At 31.8% G+C, this 22,942-nt stretch overlaps 4 protein-coding genes across 4 annotated transcripts; 2 read left to right on the plus strand and 2 right to left on the minus strand.

Annotated features, from left to right (window-relative positions):
• Positions 1 to 4,127: 4,127 nt before the first annotated feature.
• Positions 4,128 to 7,528, plus strand: LOC122292655 (zinc finger BED domain-containing protein RICESLEEPER 1-like). The gene is made up of 5 exons (XM_043101111.1): positions 4,128 to 4,151; positions 5,070 to 5,087; positions 6,738 to 7,252; positions 7,345 to 7,402; positions 7,488 to 7,528. Coding segments are annotated over exons 2-4 (561 nt in total). The 5' UTR covers positions 4,128 to 4,151; positions 5,070 to 5,085; the 3' UTR covers positions 7,389 to 7,402; positions 7,488 to 7,528.
• Positions 7,529 to 9,978: 2,450 nt separating this feature from the next.
• On the plus strand, positions 9,979 to 13,213 carry LOC122290868 (pentatricopeptide repeat-containing protein At4g18975, chloroplastic). The gene is made up of 6 exons (XM_043098537.1): positions 9,979 to 10,210; positions 10,358 to 10,486; positions 10,626 to 10,736; positions 11,570 to 11,713; positions 12,145 to 12,357; positions 12,881 to 13,213. Exons 1-6 carry the CDS (start codon positions 10,181 to 10,183, stop codon positions 13,073 to 13,075), a joined length of 822 nt encoding a protein of 273 aa, XP_042954471.1. The 5' UTR covers positions 9,979 to 10,180; the 3' UTR covers positions 13,076 to 13,213.
• Positions 13,214 to 13,804: 591 nt separating this feature from the next.
• On the minus strand, positions 13,805 to 15,148 carry LOC122291423 (replication protein A 14 kDa subunit B-like). The gene is made up of 3 exons (XM_043099131.1): positions 14,994 to 15,148; positions 14,353 to 14,611; positions 13,805 to 14,105 (listed from the first exon to the last, which is right to left on the minus strand). Exons 2-3 carry the CDS (start codon positions 14,606 to 14,608, stop codon positions 14,041 to 14,043), a joined length of 321 nt encoding a protein of 106 aa, XP_042955065.1. The 5' UTR covers positions 14,609 to 14,611; positions 14,994 to 15,148; the 3' UTR covers positions 13,805 to 14,040.
• Positions 15,149 to 16,064: 916 nt separating this feature from the next.
• LOC122292951 (40S ribosomal protein S25) lies at positions 16,065 to 18,181 on the minus strand. The gene is made up of 4 exons (XM_043101532.1): positions 18,024 to 18,181; positions 17,851 to 17,925; positions 17,271 to 17,405; positions 16,065 to 16,414 (listed from the first exon to the last, which is right to left on the minus strand). The coding sequence occupies exons 1-4, from the start codon at positions 18,024 to 18,026 to the stop codon at positions 16,301 to 16,303; spliced, it is 327 nt and encodes a 108-aa protein (XP_042957466.1). The 5' UTR covers positions 18,027 to 18,181; the 3' UTR covers positions 16,065 to 16,300.
• Positions 18,182 to 22,942: the final 4,761 nt, after the last annotated feature.

The following is a 22,942-nucleotide window of genomic DNA, read 5'->3' on the forward strand; positions in this document are numbered from 1 at the left end:
ACTTGTAACTAAATATTTTATATTTTATGTGTGTGTATATATATATATAGCACGTGCAGTGGTAAGAGAACAATCGATTAGCGAATAAAACGGCAAGAGCCGAATAATTCGTGGTCTTAAAATAAGTGGATGTAATATCGGCAAGAAATTGACGTGATAGCAACGCTTTTGTGGGTCCCTAATTTAGACACAGCTGTGTCTACCCCTGCACTTTCCGGGTTCGTATTAAAATCAATCTAAGAATTTGAGAGTGCCGTTTAATTCGCCCGGTTTCTCAGTGATGTCAACATGGAAGGCATGCCAATAAGAAAAGGGTTGCTTTGGGTGGGCTTGAGGGAATCATGTCAATATTCCAAGTGATTACAGAAATGAACAACAGTAGCCGTTTAATACGCCCCCCGTCTCAATGGGATCGGACACGCAGAGATCATTCAGAACATATACAAGACTTTGACCTTTACAAGCATAGGAGTCGTGGGTCCCTTTTTGGAAAAATATGGCATTCTTGCAAACTTCAAAGAAAGCACTGTAATACTACAAAGGTCCAAACCAATACGAGAGCTCCCTATAAATAATAATACTAGCTGTTATATAGGAACCAGATCATTCTCCACTCAATTTCAGTTTTTAACCAAGACAACACACGGAGAGAGGAGCAAATGGATAGCAGCAGCAGCAGCAACTCCGACAATCTGAGGTTAGTAATCCACATTTCTCGCTCATCATTTCTACTAAATTACAACAGTGCTTGGTTTCGGTGTCTCTAATAATTGAAATTTCTCTTCAGATGCTTTTGTTAGACCTCTATTCATATATTTTTGGTAAAGAGACACTATGTAATATCATTTTTTTTTTCAGAAATAATTGGCATATCTTAAATGTAGGTATAATATCTTTGATGTCCAAACTAACTTCTTTAAAACGTAATCTCTTGGTTCTAATATCTTAGAATCCTCGTATCCATAGACCTTAGTAAATATTTTCAAGATCTCCCCTATTAAAGTTTTGTTGAAGCCAACAAAGAAATTAGAAACTAAAAACTAGAACACCACCATGCACAATATTTTCATATAAATTCTTGACTTTTCTGTGTATGGATAGGGCTATGGCACTCCAAGGACCAAGGATTAGTTTCATTCATAGGCTGACCAAAACTTTACAGCCGCATACATATCTTCTTGATTTAAAAGTTAAAGATTGGATATTGAGTCTGTATTTATAGTATTATTTTTATCTCTTCTACTTATTTTATTTAAAATGATATTTATTTAATTTCTCGTTTTCCTCTTTGATTTGTTTGCTAGTTCAAGAGAGCGAGATGATTATGATTACACCATCATAATCATCAGAATTATTAGGGCTGAGCAGAAATCCGAAAATCCGACTCCGACTCCGACTCCGACTCCGCTCCGGCTCCGCTCCGACTCCGCTCTGACTCCGACAAGTCGGAGTCGGAGTCGGAGTTTTTTCCCCCATGGAAGTCGGAGTCGGAGGTGGAGCTGTCCCGACTCTGCTCCGCTCCGACTCCGACTCCGACACACCGACTCCGACTCCGATTAATCCTCCGACTCCGACTCCGACTTCCGACTCCGACTCCGACTTCCGACTCCGATTCCGACTTCCATTCCGACTCCGACTCCGATTTTCACTCCGAATCCGACTCCGACTCCGACGCCGACTTCCACTCCGACTCCGATATTGTGCATATTTTATAAAAATATGTGTTATCAATATATTAACATCTAATAAATAATAATGTATAAACATTATAATGAATAATATAAGTTAATATAGTTAGTATAAGTTAATTTGCATTACTAATTTACTATAAGTTACTATAAGTTAATATAGTTATTAGTTACACTATAAGTTGCTAATTACTATACTTTATATAGTTAATTTACATTACTAATTTACTATAACTCTATAAGTTACTATAAATTACTATACCTTATATAGTTAATTTACATTACTAATTTACTATAAGTTACTATATAAGTTACTATAGCTTATATAGTTAATTTACATTACTAATTTACTATAAGTTAGTAAGTTACTATATAAGTTACTATAGCTTATTTTATATTTTACATTACTAGTTTACTATAAGTCAATATATAATATATAGTTATATTATATATAATATATAGTTATATATATACTATATATATCAAGGGCTTATATAGTATATAGTTACTATACTATGTATTTTTTATGCATTAATCATATATATTTATATGTTTTATATAACTATACCTTATATAGTTAATTGACATTACTAATTTACTATAAGTTAACTATATAATAATATAATTACTATATAAGTTACTATACCTTATTTAGTTAATTTACATTACTAATTTACTATAAGGTACTATATAAGTTACTATATAAGTTACTATAGCTTATTTTATATTTTACATTACTAGTTTACTATAAGTCAATATATAATATATAGTTATATTATATATAATATATAGTTATATATATACTATATATATCAAGGGCTTATATAGTATATAGTTACTATACTATGTATTTTTTATGCATTAATCATATATATTTATATGTTTTATATAACTATACCTTATATAGTTAATTGACATTACTAATTTACTATAAGTTAACTATATAATAATATAGTTACTATATAAGTTACTATACCTTATTTAGTTAATTTACATTACTAATTTACTATAAGGTACTATATAAGTTACTATATAAGTTACTATAGCTTATTTTATATTTTACATTACTAGTTTACTATAAGTCAATATATAATATATAGTTATATTATATATAATATATAGTTATATATATACTATATATATTAAGGGCTTATATAGTATATAGTTACTATACTATGTATTTTTTATGCATTAATCATATATATTTATATGTTTTATATAACTATACCTTATATAGTTAATTGACATTACTAATTTACTATAAGTTAACTATATAATAATATAGTTACTATATAAGTTACTATACCTTATTTAGTTAATTTACATTACTAATTTACTATAAGGTACTATATAAGTTACTATATAAGTTACTATAGCTTATTTTATATTTTACATTACTAGTTTACTATAAGTCAATATATAATATATAGTTATATTATATATAATATATAGTTATATATATACTATATATATTAAGGGCTTATATAGTATATAGTTACTATACTATGTATTTTTTATGCATTAATCATATATATTTATATGTTTTATATAACTATACCTTATATAGTTAATTGACATTACTAATTTACTATAAGTTAACTATATAATAATATAGTTACTATATAAGTTACTATACCTTATTTAGTTAATTTACATTACTAATTTACTATAAGGTACTATATAAGTTACTATATAAGTTACTATAGCTTATATAGTTAATTTACATTACTAATTTACTATAAGTTACTATATAAATTACTATAGCTTATTTTATATTTTACATTACTAGTTTACTATAAGTCAATATATAATATATAGTTATATTATATATAATATATAGTTATATATATACTATATATATTAAGGGCTTATATAGTATATAGTTACTATACTATGTATTTTTATATTTTATATTTTATATACTATATATATTAAGGGTTTATATTTTATATTACTAATTTAATATTACGATTATATATATACTATATATACGATTATAATTTAATATATATATACTATATATATTAAGGGTTTATATTTTATATTACTAATTTAATATTACGATTATACCCTCAAGACCTCAAGACCTAAAGACCTAAAGTTAAAAGTTAAAAACCCTAAATCTAATAACCCATCCGCCCCCCCCCCCTTCTCCCGTCCCCCTTTCCAGTTTCAACAAGCAAGTTTTGAGATTTGAATCTTGGAAATTCCTTCAGTCCTTCCCCGAGTCATCGGCGCCCCCCTCCAGGCCGCCGCTCCATCTAGCTCCACGGTGCCGTCGCATGCCGTCACATGCATTCCCGAGTCCCCTGCTGTACGCCCGAGTCCCCTGCTGCTGCTGCTGCTGGCTAACTGGCTAACCCTCTCATCTCCAAACCGGAAAAAGTTGAAAAACCCATCTCGGAGTGACCCAGACCAACGCCTCATCGCACACGGCCCGACACCCATCAGCCGTCGCCCACTATAAGTGAATTTCTGTCTGTCCCAAATGTGAAAACCAAAAGTGTATGGGTTGATTTGAGAGTGTAGTGGTTTTTGTGTTGCATTGTCTGTGTAGCTTTTCCTGTTTTTTCTAGTAGTTGTAAGAATTTTAATTTCCCTCTATTATTTGCTAAACACGCGGAAATAACACTACAACTACAAGTAGTACTATATAATATATATGAATGTAGTGAAATAAACTATATATATATGTGAACCTGCATTTACCAACCAGCTATATATATGAATGTAGTGAAATAAACTAAAATGATCGGTGCAGATGTAAATCCAATATACTTAAGTTTTCCAAACATCAGTACGAGGAACCCATCAACCGGCCTAGAAATTATTACATGAATATTACATGAATGTCTCAGTCTGGACATCATGTGTTTGTTATAATGCCGCAATGCCAATATTTGTTGCTAGCTGCACATTCAAAGCAAGTTAATGTACCTTTTACATCTGAACTTGGATTTATTTTCTTGTAATATTAGTCTACAATATTATATAATATTATTCAATGAATTGGGCATATATGCATGACAGCATGATCGAGCTAAAGAAGATCACCAAGCCCACGTTCTTGGTAATTAGATGCATGCAGATTAATTGTTTCTCTTTTAAATACAAAAAAAAAAAATCATGATAGTATGATCTAATCATCATAACAATATTTAGTGAACATGCATGCATGTGAATTAATTCTCAACTCCCTTAATTATAAGAGTACTCCCAATGGATGTTTCAAAATATAGTTTTTTCAAAATATGGTCTAAAAAATGTCAGAGGGGTCATTAGACAAGAATTTTACTGATATCTTTTTTTACTTGATTAATCTTTACATTAGTTCAGGAATGTATTTTGTTTATGTTTATCTTATTTTGTTGTGTTCTACAGTTCTAGTTATTAAATCATGGATATGGAAGGCACAAACACTCCTACATCCACAGGTGCATCTTGTCCTGGCATTCCACCCCTAGAACAACCGATTGATATTCTCATTCCAATAGTTGATGAGTCTAGCGGACCAATAGGCTCTTCGGTAGGCACTCATAGTGCCTTTCATTCTACCCCTCGCCCTCCACCTAGTAGTAGAAATCCTAAGAATAAGTCTGAGGTATGGTCCCACTTCACAAGAGTGCCCGATTGTGATCCCGAAGAGCCTATAGCTACTTGTAACCATTGTCATAGGCAATGGAAATGCCATCCCAAAAGGCAAGGCACTTCGGCCATGAAAACACACATCCAACTTTGCCCCAAAAACCGTAAGAGTAAATTGGACAAGAGTCAAACTTTCTTGGTCCCGGAAGCAAGAAGTGAAGGACGGGAAGGGGAGAAGACCTTAGGGATGGCCAAATATAATGAGAAAAAAATTCGAGCTGCCCTTGCTAGGATGGTGATAGTGGATGAGCTACCATTTAGGTGTGTTGAGGGAGAAGGGTTTCGGGAATTTGTTAAAGCCCTTGATCCAAGGTTTCCTATTCCTTCTCAATTTACCGTAATGCGTGACTGCATGAGGGTATTCTTGAGAGAGAAGGATAGTTTGAAGAAAAAGTTTTTGACCACCAAACTTAGAGTATGCCTGACTACCGACACTTGGATTTCTATCCAAAATATTAATTACATGTGTGTGACCGCTCACTTTATTGATAATAATTGGAAGTTGCATAAGCGGATCATTTCATTTGTTCAGATTAGTGACCATAAGGGGGCAACGATTGGGAGGGAGTTGGAGGAGTGTATGCTTGATTGGGGCATTGACAAAATCCTCACAATTACAGTGGATAATGCTACCTCTAACGACTCCGCTATTGATTGGTTGAGAACAAGGGAAATAGGAAGTGCGGATTGTATTGCAACTCACGAGTTTATTCACATGAGGTGTACGGCACACATTTTAAACCTTATTGTGAGTGAAGGTTTGAAAGATGTTGATGACTCAATTGTAAGGGTCCGAAATTTGATCAAGTATGTGAAGTCTTCTCCCCAAAGACTTGCCACTTTCAAGTCTTGTGTTGATAGATCAAAAGTTCAATGCTCTAGTTTTTTGACTCTTGACGTACCTACTAGATGGAATTCGACTTTTCTTATGTTGGACGTGGCTGAGAATTATCAAAAAGCCTTCCAACTTTTGCTTGATGAAGATCCCTACTCACGAGTTTATTTGTCTGAGGATGGACATGGGAGAAAGGGTCTAGGAGCTCCTGGCCCGGATGATTGGGAGACTATAAGAAACTTTTCGAAGTTTCTTCAAATTTTTTATGGTGTTACATTGCGCATTTCTGGTACATTATATGTGACATCAAATAATTATGTCCAAGAGCTTATTGCCATTCATAAACACTTGAATAATTTTTGTGACAATAGTAATCGACATTTGAGTTCAATGGCTTTCAGAATGAAGACAAAGTATAATAAGTATTGGGGTGATCTTGAAAAAATAAATCGGTTGTTGTTTATTGCTGCTATTCTTGATCCACGGTTCAAATTGGTTACTCAAGCATATTGGTTCAAGAAAACATTGGGTGAGGAGAAGGGTGAGAAATTTGTTGCACTCCTCAAGAGGGATATGGAATATTTGTATGAGGCATATGTAGAGTTTGGTGGTGGGTGCGGAACTGGTGCTAACAAAACTCAAAGCGGTGAAGCTAGTGCATCAATGGGGAGTAGTAGTATTGTTACAGATTATGATCCCTTGGATTTTTTGAGCGAGTTCCATAAAGAGCATACAGCATCATTGATGGATTGTAAGTCGGAGTTAGAACGGTATTTGTTGGAGAACATTGAGATTCCTATGGGGAGTTTCGATATTTTAATTTGGTGGAAAGTCAACTCCACCAAGTATCCAGTTCTTGCTCTAATGGCAAGAGATATCTTGGCCATTCCTATCACCACCGTTGCATCTGAGTCAGCATTTAGTACAAGAGGCCGTGTCCTGGATCCGTTTAGGAGCTCTTTGGCTCCTAAAACTGTAGAAGCTCTTGTGTGCTCGCAAAATTGGTTGAAGTCTACTCCCATATGCTTGAGTCAAAATTATTCTGAAGCCATTGATGATGCAGAGAGCTATAAGCTAGACTCAGGTAATGTATTAGAAAAATTTTTTAAGTTCTTATATGAGTTGATTTTAACATTTTGTAATATTAATTTCCTATACTTTAACATCTTAATGCAGAATTAGCCAATTCTATGGCTAGCATACTTCGTGAAGAGGATTGACAATCTTGTTTCTGGTATCTTATTTCAATTTTGCTTTCTTTATTTTTATAAATTTATATGGTATCTTATTTCTTTACTAATTTTGTTCTTTTTTTTCAGGCACAAGTTGAAAAATGACATTTTTTGGACCTTTGGTTATGTATTTTTAATTTTATGTTGTAATTTTGGACCTTTGGTTATGTATTTTTAATTTTATGTTGTAATTTTGGACCTTTGGTTATGTATTTTTAATTTTAGGTTTTAATTTTGGTTATGTATTTTTAATTTTATGTTTTAATTTTGGACCTTTGGTTATTTATTTTTAATTTTAGGTTTTAATTTTGGTTATGTATTTTTAATTTTGGTTATGTATTTTTAATTTTAGGTTGTAATTTTGGTTATGTAATTTTAATGTGTGTATTTAGTTTTAATTTAGTTTTTAATTTTGGTTACACATTTGAATTTAGTTTTATTTTTTATAGTGATAGATTTTGAATTTAGTTTTATTTTCTAATGTAATAATTTTGGTTAGATAAATTAGAAATCTCAAATTATATTGTTTTAAAAAATTGATATAGAAGCCCAAATCCGATTTGAGTTGCAAATTGTAAAATTGAATGTTAATTGGGTCAAAGAAAAAAGTCTAAAAAAAAGCCCAATAAAAAAGCCCAACAAAAAGCCCAACTCCGACTCCGCTCCGACTCCGCTCCGACATGTCGGAGTCGGAGTCGGAGCGGAGTGGGATGTAAGCGGAGTCGGAGTCGGAGGTCGGATTCGGCCTCCGACAAAGTCGGAGTCGGAGTCGAAGGATGCCAATTCTGACTCCGATTGAATCGGTGCTCAGCCCTAAGAATTATGAACAAGCTGGTTGAGGTGTTGCTTAACCTTCTGCAAGTGATGTCCTCATCCAATTCTGCATTGAACACGGCCAACGTTATAATCCTGCTAGTTTTCGTTCCAATATCATTTGCTTACATAGCTCTAGCAGAGATTATAACCCATGTTCCAAACATGCGCTACCATCGTGTAATTGGATCCGTCATTTATGTTTTAGGTGTCTTAACTTGTACCCTACTATTAGTGATCATCTTTCTGTTACAAGCTTAGATCTACGCTTTGCACGGAATTATGGTCGTTTGTCAGTATATGTATTGAATATATAATGTTGTAACACCATTGTGTAATGTTAACCAGGCATTTAGTCTGAAATAGTAAAGACGACACTTGTTCCATTGCTTTTACTTGACTCCAAAATTCTTTATTGTGAATGATGTAAGCAATAAGCTTTGCACTTATATTTGATGGATTGAAGACTGTGTTATCCTATTTTCTTTTTTACTTTTAAAATTAAAAAACATTCCAGATTTTAGAAGAGGTTGATACAAAAATTAAGAGTTTGGGTTTGGAAAAAATAACCTTTGAGACAGAGTGAAATGGAAATTAGATACAGAGACCTCAGTTTTAGGGCAGGTTTGGAGATAGAGATGATAATTTTAAATTTGAGATGAAAGTTTAAAATATTATTTTTAATATTATAATTTTTTTGGATTATGAAAAAATTGAATTGAGATTTGAAAAAGTTGAATTGTTTATTATGTTTTATGTGAGAATTTGAAAAAATTGTAATGATGAGATGAGAATTTCGAGTTTGAGATGAGAATTCTCTACCTCAAACCTGCCCTAAGGGTTTGATTAGGGGTGTCAAATCATGTTAACGGGTCATTTTCGTATCGTGTCAAAGCATGCATATTATATTATATAGGTCAACTCTAACCCGATCCGTTAAGTTTATCGTGTTAAAATCTCAAATCCTAACACAACTCATTAACATAACGAGTCGTGTCGTATCAATCCATTTTGACCCATTAATAAATATTACAAAATAAGTTAACACGACACAATATGATCCGTTTCAAAATGTTTATGTAAATAAGTTGAATAAATCCGAAATTAATCAGTTTTGACCTGATTAAATTTAGTATAATTTTATATAAATGTTAAAATCACAATATCTATAAAAATTATAAAATTAACTATAAGTCTAAAATTACAATTTAATAATAAAAATATCAAAATTAAAATTTTAATAATTTTACTTTTAGGTATAATTATAATTTTAACTTTCTTAACGTATCATAACGGATTATAACAAGTCATCCTATTTTGATCCGAACTCGTTTAGACTAAATCTTAATTTGTTATTATCGTATCATTTATATTGTGTTAACAAGTTGTATAACATATTTTGATTCTTAAGTTTGATTGCTTGGGTTTGATTTTGAGGAGAGAGAGAGAGAGCTCGAGCAACGGGCGTTATGAGATTTCCGTATGTTTTTCATTTGCTTTGCTGTAGTTGCGTTCACGTTAACAAAATTAAACAACAACGTGACCGTGTTTCGTTGGAAAGTGTAAATCCTAATTTTATAACGTATATATAAATACAGCCGTGTACTAATCTGTATACTAATATTGATTTATTCATACTTAAAATTTAAACTAATACTATTTTTAATAAAATTTATTTTTTAACCAATCACATCATATTGATGAACAGATTAATGCACAATTATGCTTATACTATATTTTTTCTTTTACACCAGGTCCGGCCCGAAGAGGCTCTGAAAAACCCTTCCAATAGCCAGCCCCTTACTTCTACTTCAGTCGCTGGTGTTGATGACTTCATAGGGTTCGAGGCGGGGGTTTAACATCCCATTCCCAATTTTCTAACACCGCGGCTCTCTCTCTCGAGGCTGGTCACTTTTTCAGCGTGAATGAGTAATCATTCTTTTTGGGGTTTCTGAATCTTCTCTACCATGTTTAGATCACCTACAATGTCTTTTCTGGTGAGTTTTTCCACTTCTCTCTCTCTCTCTCTCTCTCTCTCTCTCTCTCTCTGCTGTTTTTGCTACACTTGATGGGTCATTCTATTGCATGCACCGTTTGCGATTTGGGTCCCAGTGACAGTATATTTGATTTGTTATTTCGTATAGGTTCGCCGGTTAACTCAGCTTGGAGAGGTACGGGTCCGATATTTTAACAGCTCCAATTACAGCAACATGTCGTTTCCATCTCAGAAATCTCACCTACGCCCTACAACAACTACCGAGACATCATTTCAGGTGTCTAAAAAGCTTCAATAAATTGTTGTGATTATTTTGGGTACCTTTCCAATAATTCGATGGGTATTTTCTCTATTTTCTTTTGTGAAGAAGTACTGGGTTTGGTAGTTGATTGGTTCAGTTGAATTGCAATTTCTAGGATGAATGCAACGGCCAACCTATGCGTCCGGAGAAGAATGCTGGGGGCGTAGAGCGTCGAATTGGGGAGAATGTTTCAAGGAAGGATAAAGTCAATTTTCTTGTAAATACAGTAAGTATAATCCTGGTGAAGTTCTTTTCTTTCTTTAAAAAAAGTAATGGCTGTATCTTTTAGTCTCAACCAGCTTTTATCAGTAGGATGAAGTTATGTGAAACGTCTTGTAAAGCACATTAGAGACAAGCAGTTCCTCTATACATTTTTGTTTGTGTCACACTTATGATCAATTGAAGGGACGGACGGGTTGTAAGGAATGCGACTATGATCCTAGCAAGAACTCCCTTAACCCTTATGCTAGTGCAATTCATTTCGAGTCTCTATGTTGTATACAAAGGCATTGGAATATGGTTTAGGCTTTTCATTTGTATGTTCTGCTGTTTGGTGAGTGGCTTTTATCTCCCAACTATTACGTTTCAGTGTTATTTGGGCATAAAGAAAATCTGATGTTGGATCTTCTTTTTACTTATACCTTCTAATTATCTCTTTTCCTTTATTTTTATTTTTATTTTTTGTGTTTATCCTAATATAATATGTCTTATGAGTGGGTCTGTTCATTTACATGGAATGTATGTTCTTTAGAAATATCTCAAAATGCTCCAATCTATCACTAAATTGTTGCGGAACTACACTGCTCCATCAACTTTGTGCAATTATAAGTTTTTTACATGCTAGTTTATAAAGATGATGTTTAGTGGAAATTCCTCAATGGATGCTTACCAGTACTTTCTCCTCTTTTCCATTATGGTATGTTAGATTCTCCCTCTGTCCCAAATTATACGCGGTGGTTTGTACTGGCACAAATATTAATCAAAAGATTAAGGCATAGAGGTCTTCCTAAATATCCGTTACAAGGTCTACTTACAGGATTAATAACCATGATGTTGCAGCTTCTTGATATCAAGGATAGTAAGGAAGCTGTTTATGGTGCGTTAGATGCATGGGTTGCATGGGAGCAAAACTTTCCTATTGTATCAATCAAGAGGGCATTGCTTGCTCTTGAAAAGGAACAGCAGTGGCATAGAGTTGTTCAGGTATGAGCAGTTCACTGTCTCTTTTGTGTATGTGTGTGAGAACATGATCTGTTAGATACAGATGAAAATATGCTTTTTTATTGAAGATAAGGAAAAGAGATATAATACAAAGAACATGAAGGGGATAGGAATCTAATTAAATAAACGTCAAGACAACTACAGGACTGAGGTAGAAAGAAGTCTTCGTCCAATTAAGAATTTACATTTTTGACACCCTCTCCTTGTGATTATGTCTTAAATTTAGTCTTATTACTAATTAGCAAGTATTTTATCTATACATTTAGTCGTATTATTCTGATGTCTTTATGCTGAGTCATATTAGGAGGTTCATTTAGGGTCCTCCCTGTCGGCAACCTGTTTTCTGTTCTATTATTCTATTGGCAATGAGTATTTGTAGCCAAAAGTCATAATCCTTTGTTAATCTCTGCTAGGTAATTAAATGGATGCTAAGCAAGGGTCAGGGAACTACAATGGGAACATACGGGCAACTCATACGGGCTTTAGATATGGACCACAGAGCAGAAGAAGCGCACAAGGTTTGGGAGCGGAAAATTGGGATGGATCTACATTCAGTTCCTTGGCAGTTATGCAGACAAATGATATCTATATACTATCGAAACAACATGCTGAAGAGTCTTGTAAAGGTAAGCTTCTTGTCTGCTTTCAGTTTTTTACTTTCTTAGATGTGAGAAGAGATGATAAGTTATCGTTTTACTTTTTTGATAATTAATAAGTTATCATTTTACTTGTATAAATTAGACGTTCATCAAATGATTTGGATTCCATTTTTCTTGAATTGCTTCCCCCTCCCTTTTTCCTCTCTTCTTCTCAACTCCTATACCTATAAGAGTCATAATTGTTGCACATGTTGATGTATTTACTCTCAATTTCACTGCCATTTAAAAAACAACCAACCACCACAAGCCTAAATGAAAGCTATCATGTGTACTTAGCGAACTTATTAAGTTGATTTTGGAGTAGTTTTCTAGTTTCTTCTATTAAGTAAAATACTAAGAATTACCAATCCATGTGATTTGGGGGCGGTGTTACATGGGTCTGATGTTTAACGGGGTAAAAGACATATTATGTTTATTGTTTGCACCTAAGGTTCCTCATCAGAAAAAAATGGCAGAAATAATGTATTGATTTCATGCTTTCATGAGAAAGCTCTTCAAGGACTTGGAAGCTTTTGATCGGAAACCTCCGGAGAAGTCAATAGTGCAGAGAGTGGCGGACGCATATGAGATGTTGGGCTTACTTGAAGAAAAAGAGAGGGTGCTGGAGAAGTACAATGACCTTTTCACTGGAAATGAATCCCCCGTGAAACATAAGAAAGCTCCATCTAAGAGAAAGAAGAAATGAGGCTAATGCCTCATACGTCATGTTTAATGATAATTTATCAGTTCATTTCTTATGACAATGAAACTCTACTGTAAATTTTTTGAGGACTGACAAAATGAAAACGTACTTTACAAATAGACAAAATGAACTGTTTATTCATTTTTTAAGGTAGTTGGTTCTTTAGCATTGGTTGATGTACATAGTTTTGCTGCTAGATGTGCACATGTTAAAGGCCTCTTCAACCCAAAAGCGCGAGCCATTATGTCCCATGCTCACCGGATCTATAAATTTCACTTTTCACACCATTTCTCAAAAATACCGAAGGAATGATCTTAGACATATCTTGTGTATATATCCATTGCTGATATCTTCATATGGTGATTCAATGATTCCGGGTGCCATCAAAAGTTGAATCAATCATAGATAAATACTCATTATATGGAAAACCTTCCCAAAATTGTTTGTAGAAACGGTGCTCATAATATGAAGCTACTTGCAGTCACAACACATCTACTTCCATTGGCATCCACCATGAACTTTTAAGCGGAGATATTTGGAAATTACTACAATTACAACTGCTTTGGTTCCAAAATTCGTTCAATTTGCATTACTTAAGATTTGGAAAGTTTTATCGGCCATAGATACATTGAGCAGAAGTTTAGCCACCGTTTTCTGACCAAGGCATCCAATTCCGACAAAAGGAATAAAGTGGATGACTTTTTCTACCCGGTTCAATTTTCAATCAGATGATTTTGTTCTAGAATCAAACACTTTTCATAGAAGGAGGTTGTTGAAATATATAGTAAATAAAGACTGGTACAACAGTTCCACTAGATTAGTAGGATACAAGCATATTTCCCCAATTCCCTAGTAAATAAAGACTGATTCTTGAGAGTAGTCGCATCCATAAGGATATTTCTTGGTGGTCTTTTATTCAATCTTGAAACGCTAAACACTCCCATCTGTTTTAGCTGAAGGATGCCTCGCTACATAAATAAACCTATGAACTCCCCGTTTGCAAGTTGGCATAGCTGATTGTATGATTGGGTGTCTGCAAAAGAGGTTCCAATATTTAGACATGTAATTCCGGTTTCAAACATATAGCAATTTGGTACATATTTGAGAATACCAAATGGGTATGAAAAAACCCTTAAAATTTTGGAATTTTGGAACTCAATGGAGCTTAAACCCAACAGCTTTTGCTAATCCAGTTTAAATCTCAGTGGACGCTATGCAACTATGAATACATGATTGATGGAATGAACACCCTAGATTTTTAATCAGTGGGAAATTCATACCAAATGTGTGGCCAAAGTTGGTCCATTTTTCAGCACGAATGGACTGTTCACTCTCAGCAATACCAATCACCTCAACATGACTCATAGGAGAGACATCCGGCAGTCCTTTTATAATCAATTGACGTTCGTCTGCAGATTTTCCTGTCGCGATTTCACCATCAGATTCAATAACTTGAACCACTGTCCGAACCTTCCTTCCTACATACATGCGCAACAACTCTGCGTTGACAAGAACTGCAGGGCTTGATGTATCCATATCCTGAAAAGTGACCACCACAGTAAATGGGCATCACATCTATAGGTTTGAATTGGTAGTAATCATACTTCAAAGTTCCAAAAGGAATCGTCGGACTAAGCAATTAACTAGAAGAACCGGTTAGCGACATGATCAGGGGGAAAAGATCAGGTCTACATAGTGAATACAAACCCAGATCACAAGATAAACGAAACTGGTTAGTCATTCATGCTTAAGAGGCTAATCATCAAACAGGTCTGCTGCACATTATAAGAGGATGAGGGGTCGATTCTGATCCCAGTTAAATACCGAAAGAGTAATTCATTAGAATAACGCACAATCTATTTGTTTCTTAAGAAAGAAAAATCCACTAAACGGAAAAACAAAAGATAAATCAGCAACATACCTTTAACTTTAAGAGATTCACCCCGAACAACGGAAATGCCAACCAGAATTGTATTTATACCAACCTTTGAAAGGCGGGAACCATATAGGTGTTCCTAACTGATGGGGATAGTTTGGCGGGAATTATTTTGAGTTTTGTTATGTAGAAATAAAATCGCTATTAATTTATGTATTAATACTGATTCATTCATATTCAAAATTTAAATTAGTATTATTTTTAATAAAATTTACTTTTTGACCACTCATATTAGATTAATGCACATATTGGTACACGGTTGTAATTGTAACTAAATTTTTTTAATTTTTTTAGGCCTCCATTATTATAATGAAAAAGTTAGAAAAACTTTTATTTATTCGTAGATTTTACAATTTCAATTTTCATAATGTGAAGTTGAGATGTGAGATGAGATGAAAATTTTATAAATAGTAAGGAGATAGATAATGTTTTATAAAATTTGAAAAAATGGTAATGATTAATTTAAAAAAACTATAATGATTAATTTGCAAGTATTTATATTTGAGGAATGTCTAAAAAAGAAATAGGATGAGATAATAATTTTAAAATAGAATGAAAATTTTGAAATATAAACTTTTACCAAACAAGACGTGGAACTTTAATCACAAAAAATACTCCCAAATTAACGTGACTTCAAATTTAATTTATCAAATTTTTTTTATAATTATAACACTTTTCTAATTAAAATGATCACATAAAATTAAAAAATAAGAAAAAACTAATAAAAATCTTCTAGAGGTTCAAACAAGGTTAAGGCTCCCACGACATACATAATTTTTAGGCGCATTCAATCAAATTGATCCTGATGGCAAGCTATTTCCTGAAACACGTCTATTAAACATAAAACTTAGGATTCCTCTCACTTTAGCCTTAAAAGAAAGCAAGACGTGGAATTGCAAGGGATCATTGCTTTTCTCAAGCTGCTGCTCATATATATAGCAGTTTTGTGTCATCGAGGCAAGCATCTTGCACTAAAGACAGATTAAACAGTACTCTCTTCCCTGTACAGGAGAGAAGAAAGGATGTTCTTTTCTGGGATCGTTTAGGATCATTGGATGGTCAAGAGAAGCTGTGGGTTCGGAGCACCCATTCCCTGAATTAACAATATAGGTTCTTTTGTCGCAACAAAACAACATTCAACGTTGGGTTCAAGAACATGATTCAACAAGACAGGTAAATGTTAACATTCAACTAAAAATGACAATAAAAGCTTCTTTCCAATAAAACTTGCAAGTAGTGGGGCAGCAAAAGGGACCAAAACTAGCTCTCCATAGAGCGAAAATTCCAGGCAATTAGGTATTAGTGGCCCTAGTATAGATCTGCTGACTGGAGTGAGCAGAGATCATCCTAATCGAACCCCTTGCCATCAAATCCTTAATTGCTCTGCGTGCCAGAGATCCACTAATCTGAAAATTACAAGTATACAAGAAAAAGAAATAATCAATAACCAACCATCATCATTTATAAAGTAAATTTATACCTTGACTAATCCCAAATAAAGAACTTGTTTAGAAAATAAAATTCAAATGTATTACAACTCTGATAAACCGTTTCAAATTGTCACAAAAGGTACAGAGTCTCGTGTATGGGGTAACATTTATCATAGATTACTTTCCACTGCAACATATTATGATGCTTGTTATCCTAGATATATGGCATATTCAAAGGAAGCCAAAGCATTCTATTCCATTTAAGCAATCTTTACCAAGAACCCAAGGAAAAAAATCTTATCTTCCAACAAGAACTCAAAAGGGATATGGATACGTCTTGTAACTATTTAATTCTCTCGCATTGTTTCTATCAATAAAAACAAACCAGTGACTCACCAGGAAATATCAGAACTAATCATATTGCATGGGATAAAATGGCAGGTATGATTAACTCGTGGAAAAGTGTAATCCCAATGTACTATTATTAGCACTAATAAAACAATAAAGACGGTCCATATCCAACTTCTTAACTAACTTTGGACATTACAGCCAGCAGGATTTTTCAGGTGCATTTGCATGGTGATAAATTTTAGCAAAATCGGAACCAAGGTCGTCGAGGCCTCTTTATAGGCCTTCTCGTGTAACTAGGGCATATTATTCAACTACTCAATGAGGAAAAGTAGGAATTCTTAGTATATTTCAGATGCAGATAATTACAAAATTAAGAGCAAGATACCACACCAAAGCATGATACACAGGACATAATTGCAACGTGTCAAATACCAAGCAAAAAAACATAAACACACTAGAAAGACAAAATCTCAAACATTACCCTCAAACGATCAGACAAGATTGATGGTGTTATAAGCTTGTACTTGGGAGCTTCAGAAAGCAGCTTGTCGTAAGTTGCCTGATCGAACAGAACCATATTGTTCACCTTCTCCTTTTGTTTACCCTTGCTCCATTTCTACAATTACCATTTAAAAAAACTGAGAGGCTACACAGAAACCTCAACCAGATCAAACCTAAGATCCGCGGAACCTAACATAGCATCAATGAGGAATTCCAAATCTCATTTATAGAACCTCAATTGCGGATCTTTAAAAAATTCAAGCATCCAATGTCTCGTTAGTCCTTAAAATGAAGAATACTTATTTATATCAAACAAAGGCAGCAAAAAGCTAAAACAACACACACACACACCCTCTTAATTAATACCTTATTTAATAAACACTAACATTACTTTAAAAAAGGTTATTACACGTTGTGGGAAATTGATCATTTCCGTTGTAAACACTAAAATTCATGCCAATGGACCCTAGAAACTACATAATTGCAGATAAACTACAATAAATCCAAACCCAGCAACACACAGAAGCTAAATGCAAATAGAGCCCTAACCCTAGTTTTACCTTCTTCTTCTGCTTGCCTCCACCAGACTTGGCAGGCTTCGATGATGGAGGAGGAGCCTTCTCCTTCTTAGGCGCCTACATCACGATAGAAGAGTGGAAATTAGTTTCAGAACACGATTATACAAGAAAAAAATATAATCAGAACAGGGATGATTCCAGATTTGGCTTCGTACCATAATATCTAGGAGGTGATTTCAACTCTCAAGAGATCTGAGAGGGCCGAATCGCAGAAGCTACTTGCGGAGATAAACGTAGAACCGAATGGGAAAGAGAATCATATATAGTGTGACCGATAAAGCTAGGGTTTTTGAAGAAAAGGAAACGGAGGGTGTTTGGGTGCAGGGACTGGGGAATGGAAATTCGAGGATAGCTGTATTCGGGTTTTATTTGGGTTCAAATAAAATATAATAATAAATTTTTATCCTATTTAATTAAAAATCATTTTCTTTGAGCCAACATTCTTATAAGAATTATACACAGTCTACCTTTTTTTGAAATCATTAATTTCAAATTTAAAAAATTAAATAATAATATATATTACAAAATTTGATAAAATTTTATCTATCACTCTAAATTATAAATCAAATTTTACTATTTAAATTATGTAAATGATATATTTTACATACACACTTGAGAATTAGGGGTGAGAATCAACCGGTCCAGACCTGTCAAACCGATTGGATCGGCCATTTTTGGACCGGACCCAATTCGGTCCGGTCCATTTTAAGGAGGACCAAAGTCATTCGATCCGATCCCGGTTTAGGGATTTTCCACCCCAGACCGGACCGAATGAAAAATAAATAAATATAATTTATATAAATGATTTTATAAATTAATTATATAATTTTTTACTTATATTAATATTTATAATTATATACTATTATAATAGTCTAATATGGTATTAAAAAAAATAATACTAATAGTCTAATATTATAATATACTATAGTTATACTTATACTAATATAAACTATATAGTTATATTAAATACTATAAGTAATACTAATACTAGTATATAGCTAAATCACTATAAGTATAACTGTATAACTATATATATTTAGTATGAATGTATTATTATATTCTTTAATGTATAACTATAATATATAGTACTACTATATATATTAATATATTAACATATTATAAGAGTTATAGTATAAATTATAATACATAAATTATAATATACTAAATCACTATAACAACATAACTAATATTAATATATAGCTATACAATTAGTCTACTATTAATACTATTATATAATTATACTTTTCACTATAATTAGTATTAATATATAGTTATATAGTTATACTAATACTATTAGTCTATTATAAAGTCTAAGACTCTTAAGTCTAATATAGGATATATGGTTATAACTAATACTAATATTATTAATACTGATAATGTAGAAAATAGTTATACTAACTGATTGATTCAACATAACTAATACTACTGATATAATATAGTTATACTAAATTACTAATAGTTTAATACAAATTACTGATAGTTATACTAACTGATTGATTCAACATAACTAACATTACTAATACTAGTATAAGTTTATAACTATATATATTACTAATAGTTATAGACTATCAGTATAGTTTATATATTCTTATAGACTATACTAATAGTCTATACTAATCGTAAATTATAATACTAATACTATAAGTAATACTATACTAATTTATACCATAACTCTTATAATATGTTAATATATTAATATATACCAGTACCATATATTATAGTTAATAGTTATATATTAAATAGTATAATAATACATTGATACTAAATATATATAATTATATACTTATAATGGATTCGTAATATATAGACTTTACTAATAGTCTATAACTAATCATAAATTCATAATAACTAAATCATTATAAGTCTATAACTATATATATTTAGTATCAATGTATTATTATACTATTTAATGTATAACTATTAACTATAATATATAGTAATAGTATATATTAATATATTAACATATTATAAGAGTTATGGTATAAATTATAATATATCATATATGTATAAATTTATAATGTATTAGTATAGTTAACTTAATATGTAATATGTTAATATTAAATCACTATAACTATATAGAGTATTAATAATATAGTATTTAATATAACTACATAGAGTATTAGTAATAAGAGTATTACTATTATTTAATATAGTATGACATAGAGTATTAATAAATGTGTGGTGTTTAAAGAGATATAGTAATACTAGTATATTACATATAGTATTACTATTATTACATATAGTTATTAGTTATAGTATTAGTACTAGTGTATTATTAATTATAGGAAATAAATTAATAACTATTACTAATTTACTATATACTAATAGTATTAGCATATTATTAATATATATTAATATATATAATAGTATACTATATATATATTAAATATATCACAATATAATTACATAGGTATTAAATAAAATGTCATAGGATTTATAAAAAAAAAAGTCAATTGTAGATCGAATGGGACCGGACCGTCCCGACCCTTAGGGAGTTCAGTCCGGTCCAGTGTGGGAAACACTGGACTGAATAGGTCCGTTCCGGTCTATAAAACCTCCCCGGACCGGACCGGGCCAGATTGGACCGAACTCACCCCTATTGAGAATAAAATAACTAAATAAAAACACATAAAAGAAAATTATACTATTTATTCAATATTATAAAATTAAGTTTACATATCTATCTATTTTCAACTCTACAAATTCTACAATTCAAAATTCGATAATCAAAGTCTAGAGCTTGGACATTCAAAGTTGGGTCCTGCACGAGGCCCAAAATGCAAACAAAAATTCTACTTGCAATCGAGCTGGGGCACTCCTGTGGCATCGTGGTCCAACGTGATAGTATCTCTTTAACGACGTTATTCTAATTTCATTGCCAACCACAGCAGTCCGCCCCATCAAAACCCCAACCCTTGTCATTCTCTTTATCGTCTTCGTCTTCCGCCCACCGAATCACCCATTGTCAGCCTTTTTCTTTCTCCCCATCATCTTCATCTTCTCTCCCATCGAAACCCCCATCGTCTGGTTTCCGGCCTTTTTCCTTCTCCCCATCGAAACCACCCTTCGCCTTCGAAACCCTCATCCCATCATCTTTGTCTTCTTTACTACTTCATGAAGCCACAGCCCACATTCAATCGTTTGGGGGAGTTCGTGCGCAATCGTGCCCCTCCTTCTCCCCTTCTCTTCCTCTTCATCGCATCCCCCTTCTACTGTAATACCTCATTTTTACATATATTTTTATTAAAATATTATTTAATTAATTATAAATATTAGTTCTCTTATTTTAAATTTAATGTATTATTTGTTAGATTTATTTTTTGTTTTTTTTTTTAAGTTTTGCAATTTATTTTAAAAAGGCTTTCTTGATATTATTTATTATTTTGCATTTAAATTGCTCTTTGCTTTAATTTATTTTATTTGTGGATTTTAGATATTTTATTTTATTAATGTTTAGTTGTATTGTTTTTATTGGGCTTTTATTTATTTTATTGTCTTTTTCCTTCATTTTCGGATTGGGCCTTGATTTAGTGGGTTTTCTCTTGTTTTCGGGCCCAACCCATTTCCTTAGAAGCCCAGCTTGTAGCCCTAGAATCCAGCCCCCTATTTTCTCTATATGGCACCATTTTGTGCTTTGCCTTTAGGGCTTAATTTCCTCACCTTTTCTCCTTTGCCGCTAGGGGTGAGTTCGGTCCGATCCGAGGAAATTTTACGGACCGGACCGGACCTATTTGGTCTAGAGTTTTCCTACCTTAAACTGAACTTAACTCCATAAGGACTGGGATGGTCCGGTCCGATGGGTCCACCCTGACTTTTTTTTTAAATCCAATGGCATTTTGTTTAATATTTATGTAGTTATATTGTGATATATTTAATATATATACATATGGTATACTATTATATATATATATATTAGTAATATGCTAATACTATTAGTCTATTAATATATAGTAAATTAGTAATAATTATTAACTTATTTTCTATAACTAATAATATACTAGTACTAATACTATTATATAGTTATACTAATTATAAATTTATAATAACTAAATTATTATAAGTCTATATTTGGTATCAATGTATTATTATACTCTTTAATGTATAACTATTAACTATAATATATAGTACTAGTATATGTCAATATATTAACATATTATAAGAGTTATGGTATAATATATAATATATCATATATGTATAAATTTATAATAGTATTAATATAGTTAACTTAATATGTAATATGTTAGTAATAAATCACTATAACTACATAGAGTATTAATAGTATAGTATTTAATATAACTACATAGAGTATTAATAATAAGAGTATTTTACTATTATTTAATATACTATGACATAGAGTATTAATAAATATGTGGGGTTTGAAGAGATATAGTAATACTATTATTACATATAGTTATTAGTTATATGTATTAGTAATATATATCTATTATTATATATTATATATTACTAATACATATAACTAAGTTACTAATATACATTATATATTAGCAATACACTCATACTAATACTATTAGTATATAGTAAATTAGTAATAGTTATTAACTTATTTATTATAATTAATAATACACTAGTACTAATATTATAACTAATAACTAGATGTAATAACTGATAACTAATAATATGTAATAACACTAGTACAAATAGATAATAACTAATAACTAGTATTACTAATTTACTATATCTCTTCATTGTCTTCAAACCCAACACATTTACTAATACTCTATGTAATACTATATGTATTTATTAAATAAGAGTAATACTTTTATAGTCTTATAATCTTATTACTAATACTAGCATATTAGATATTAAGTTAACTAATACTAATACTCTTAGTCTCTTATAATCTTATTACTAATACTAGCATATTAGATATTAAGTTAACTAATACTAATACAATTAGATATAGTTATAGACTTATAATGATTTATTTATTATGAATTTATGATTAGTATACTGTATAACTATATAATAGTATATTAGTATTTATTGCCCAGATGACTAACACAAGAGGGGGGTGAATTGAGTTGTATTAAAAAAAATAACAATTATAAATCAA

Source organism: Carya illinoinensis, chromosome 13, assembly GCF_018687715.1.
Source record: "Carya illinoinensis cultivar Pawnee chromosome 13, C.illinoinensisPawnee_v1, whole genome shotgun sequence".
Taxonomy (NCBI): Eukaryota; Viridiplantae; Streptophyta; class Magnoliopsida; order Fagales; family Juglandaceae; genus Carya; species Carya illinoinensis.

Coding starts and splice junctions, on each gene's coding strand:
- LOC122291423 (XM_043099131.1), bottom strand. CDS start 14,608: ATGGATACATCAAGCCCTGCAGTTCTTGTCAACGCAGAGTTGTTGCGC. Junction 14,106..14,352: donor CAACTTTGGCCACACATTTG/GTATGAATTTCC, acceptor CCTCTTTTGCAG/ACACCCAATCATACAATCAG.
- LOC122292655 (XM_043101111.1), top strand. Junction 7,253..7,344: donor GAGCTATAAGCTAGACTCAG/GTAATGTATTAG, acceptor ATCTTAATGCAG/AATTAGCCAATTCTATGGCT.
- LOC122290868 (XM_043098537.1), top strand. CDS start 10,181: ATGTTTAGATCACCTACAATGTCTTTTCTG. Junction 10,487..10,625: donor CTACCGAGACATCATTTCAG/GTGTCTAAAAAG, acceptor TGCAATTTCTAG/GATGAATGCAACGGCCAACC. Junction 11,714..12,144: donor AGTGGCATAGAGTTGTTCAG/GTATGAGCAGTT, acceptor AATCTCTGCTAG/GTAATTAAATGGATGCTAAG.
- LOC122292951 (XM_043101532.1), bottom strand. Junction 17,406..17,850: donor GAGGCAAGCAGAAGAAGAAG/GTAAAACTAGGG, acceptor TGGTAATTGTAG/AAATGGAGCAAGGGTAAACA. Junction 16,415..17,270: donor TCTTGTCTGATCGTTTGAGG/GTAATGTTTGAG, acceptor TGTAATTTTCAG/ATTAGTGGATCTCTGGCACG.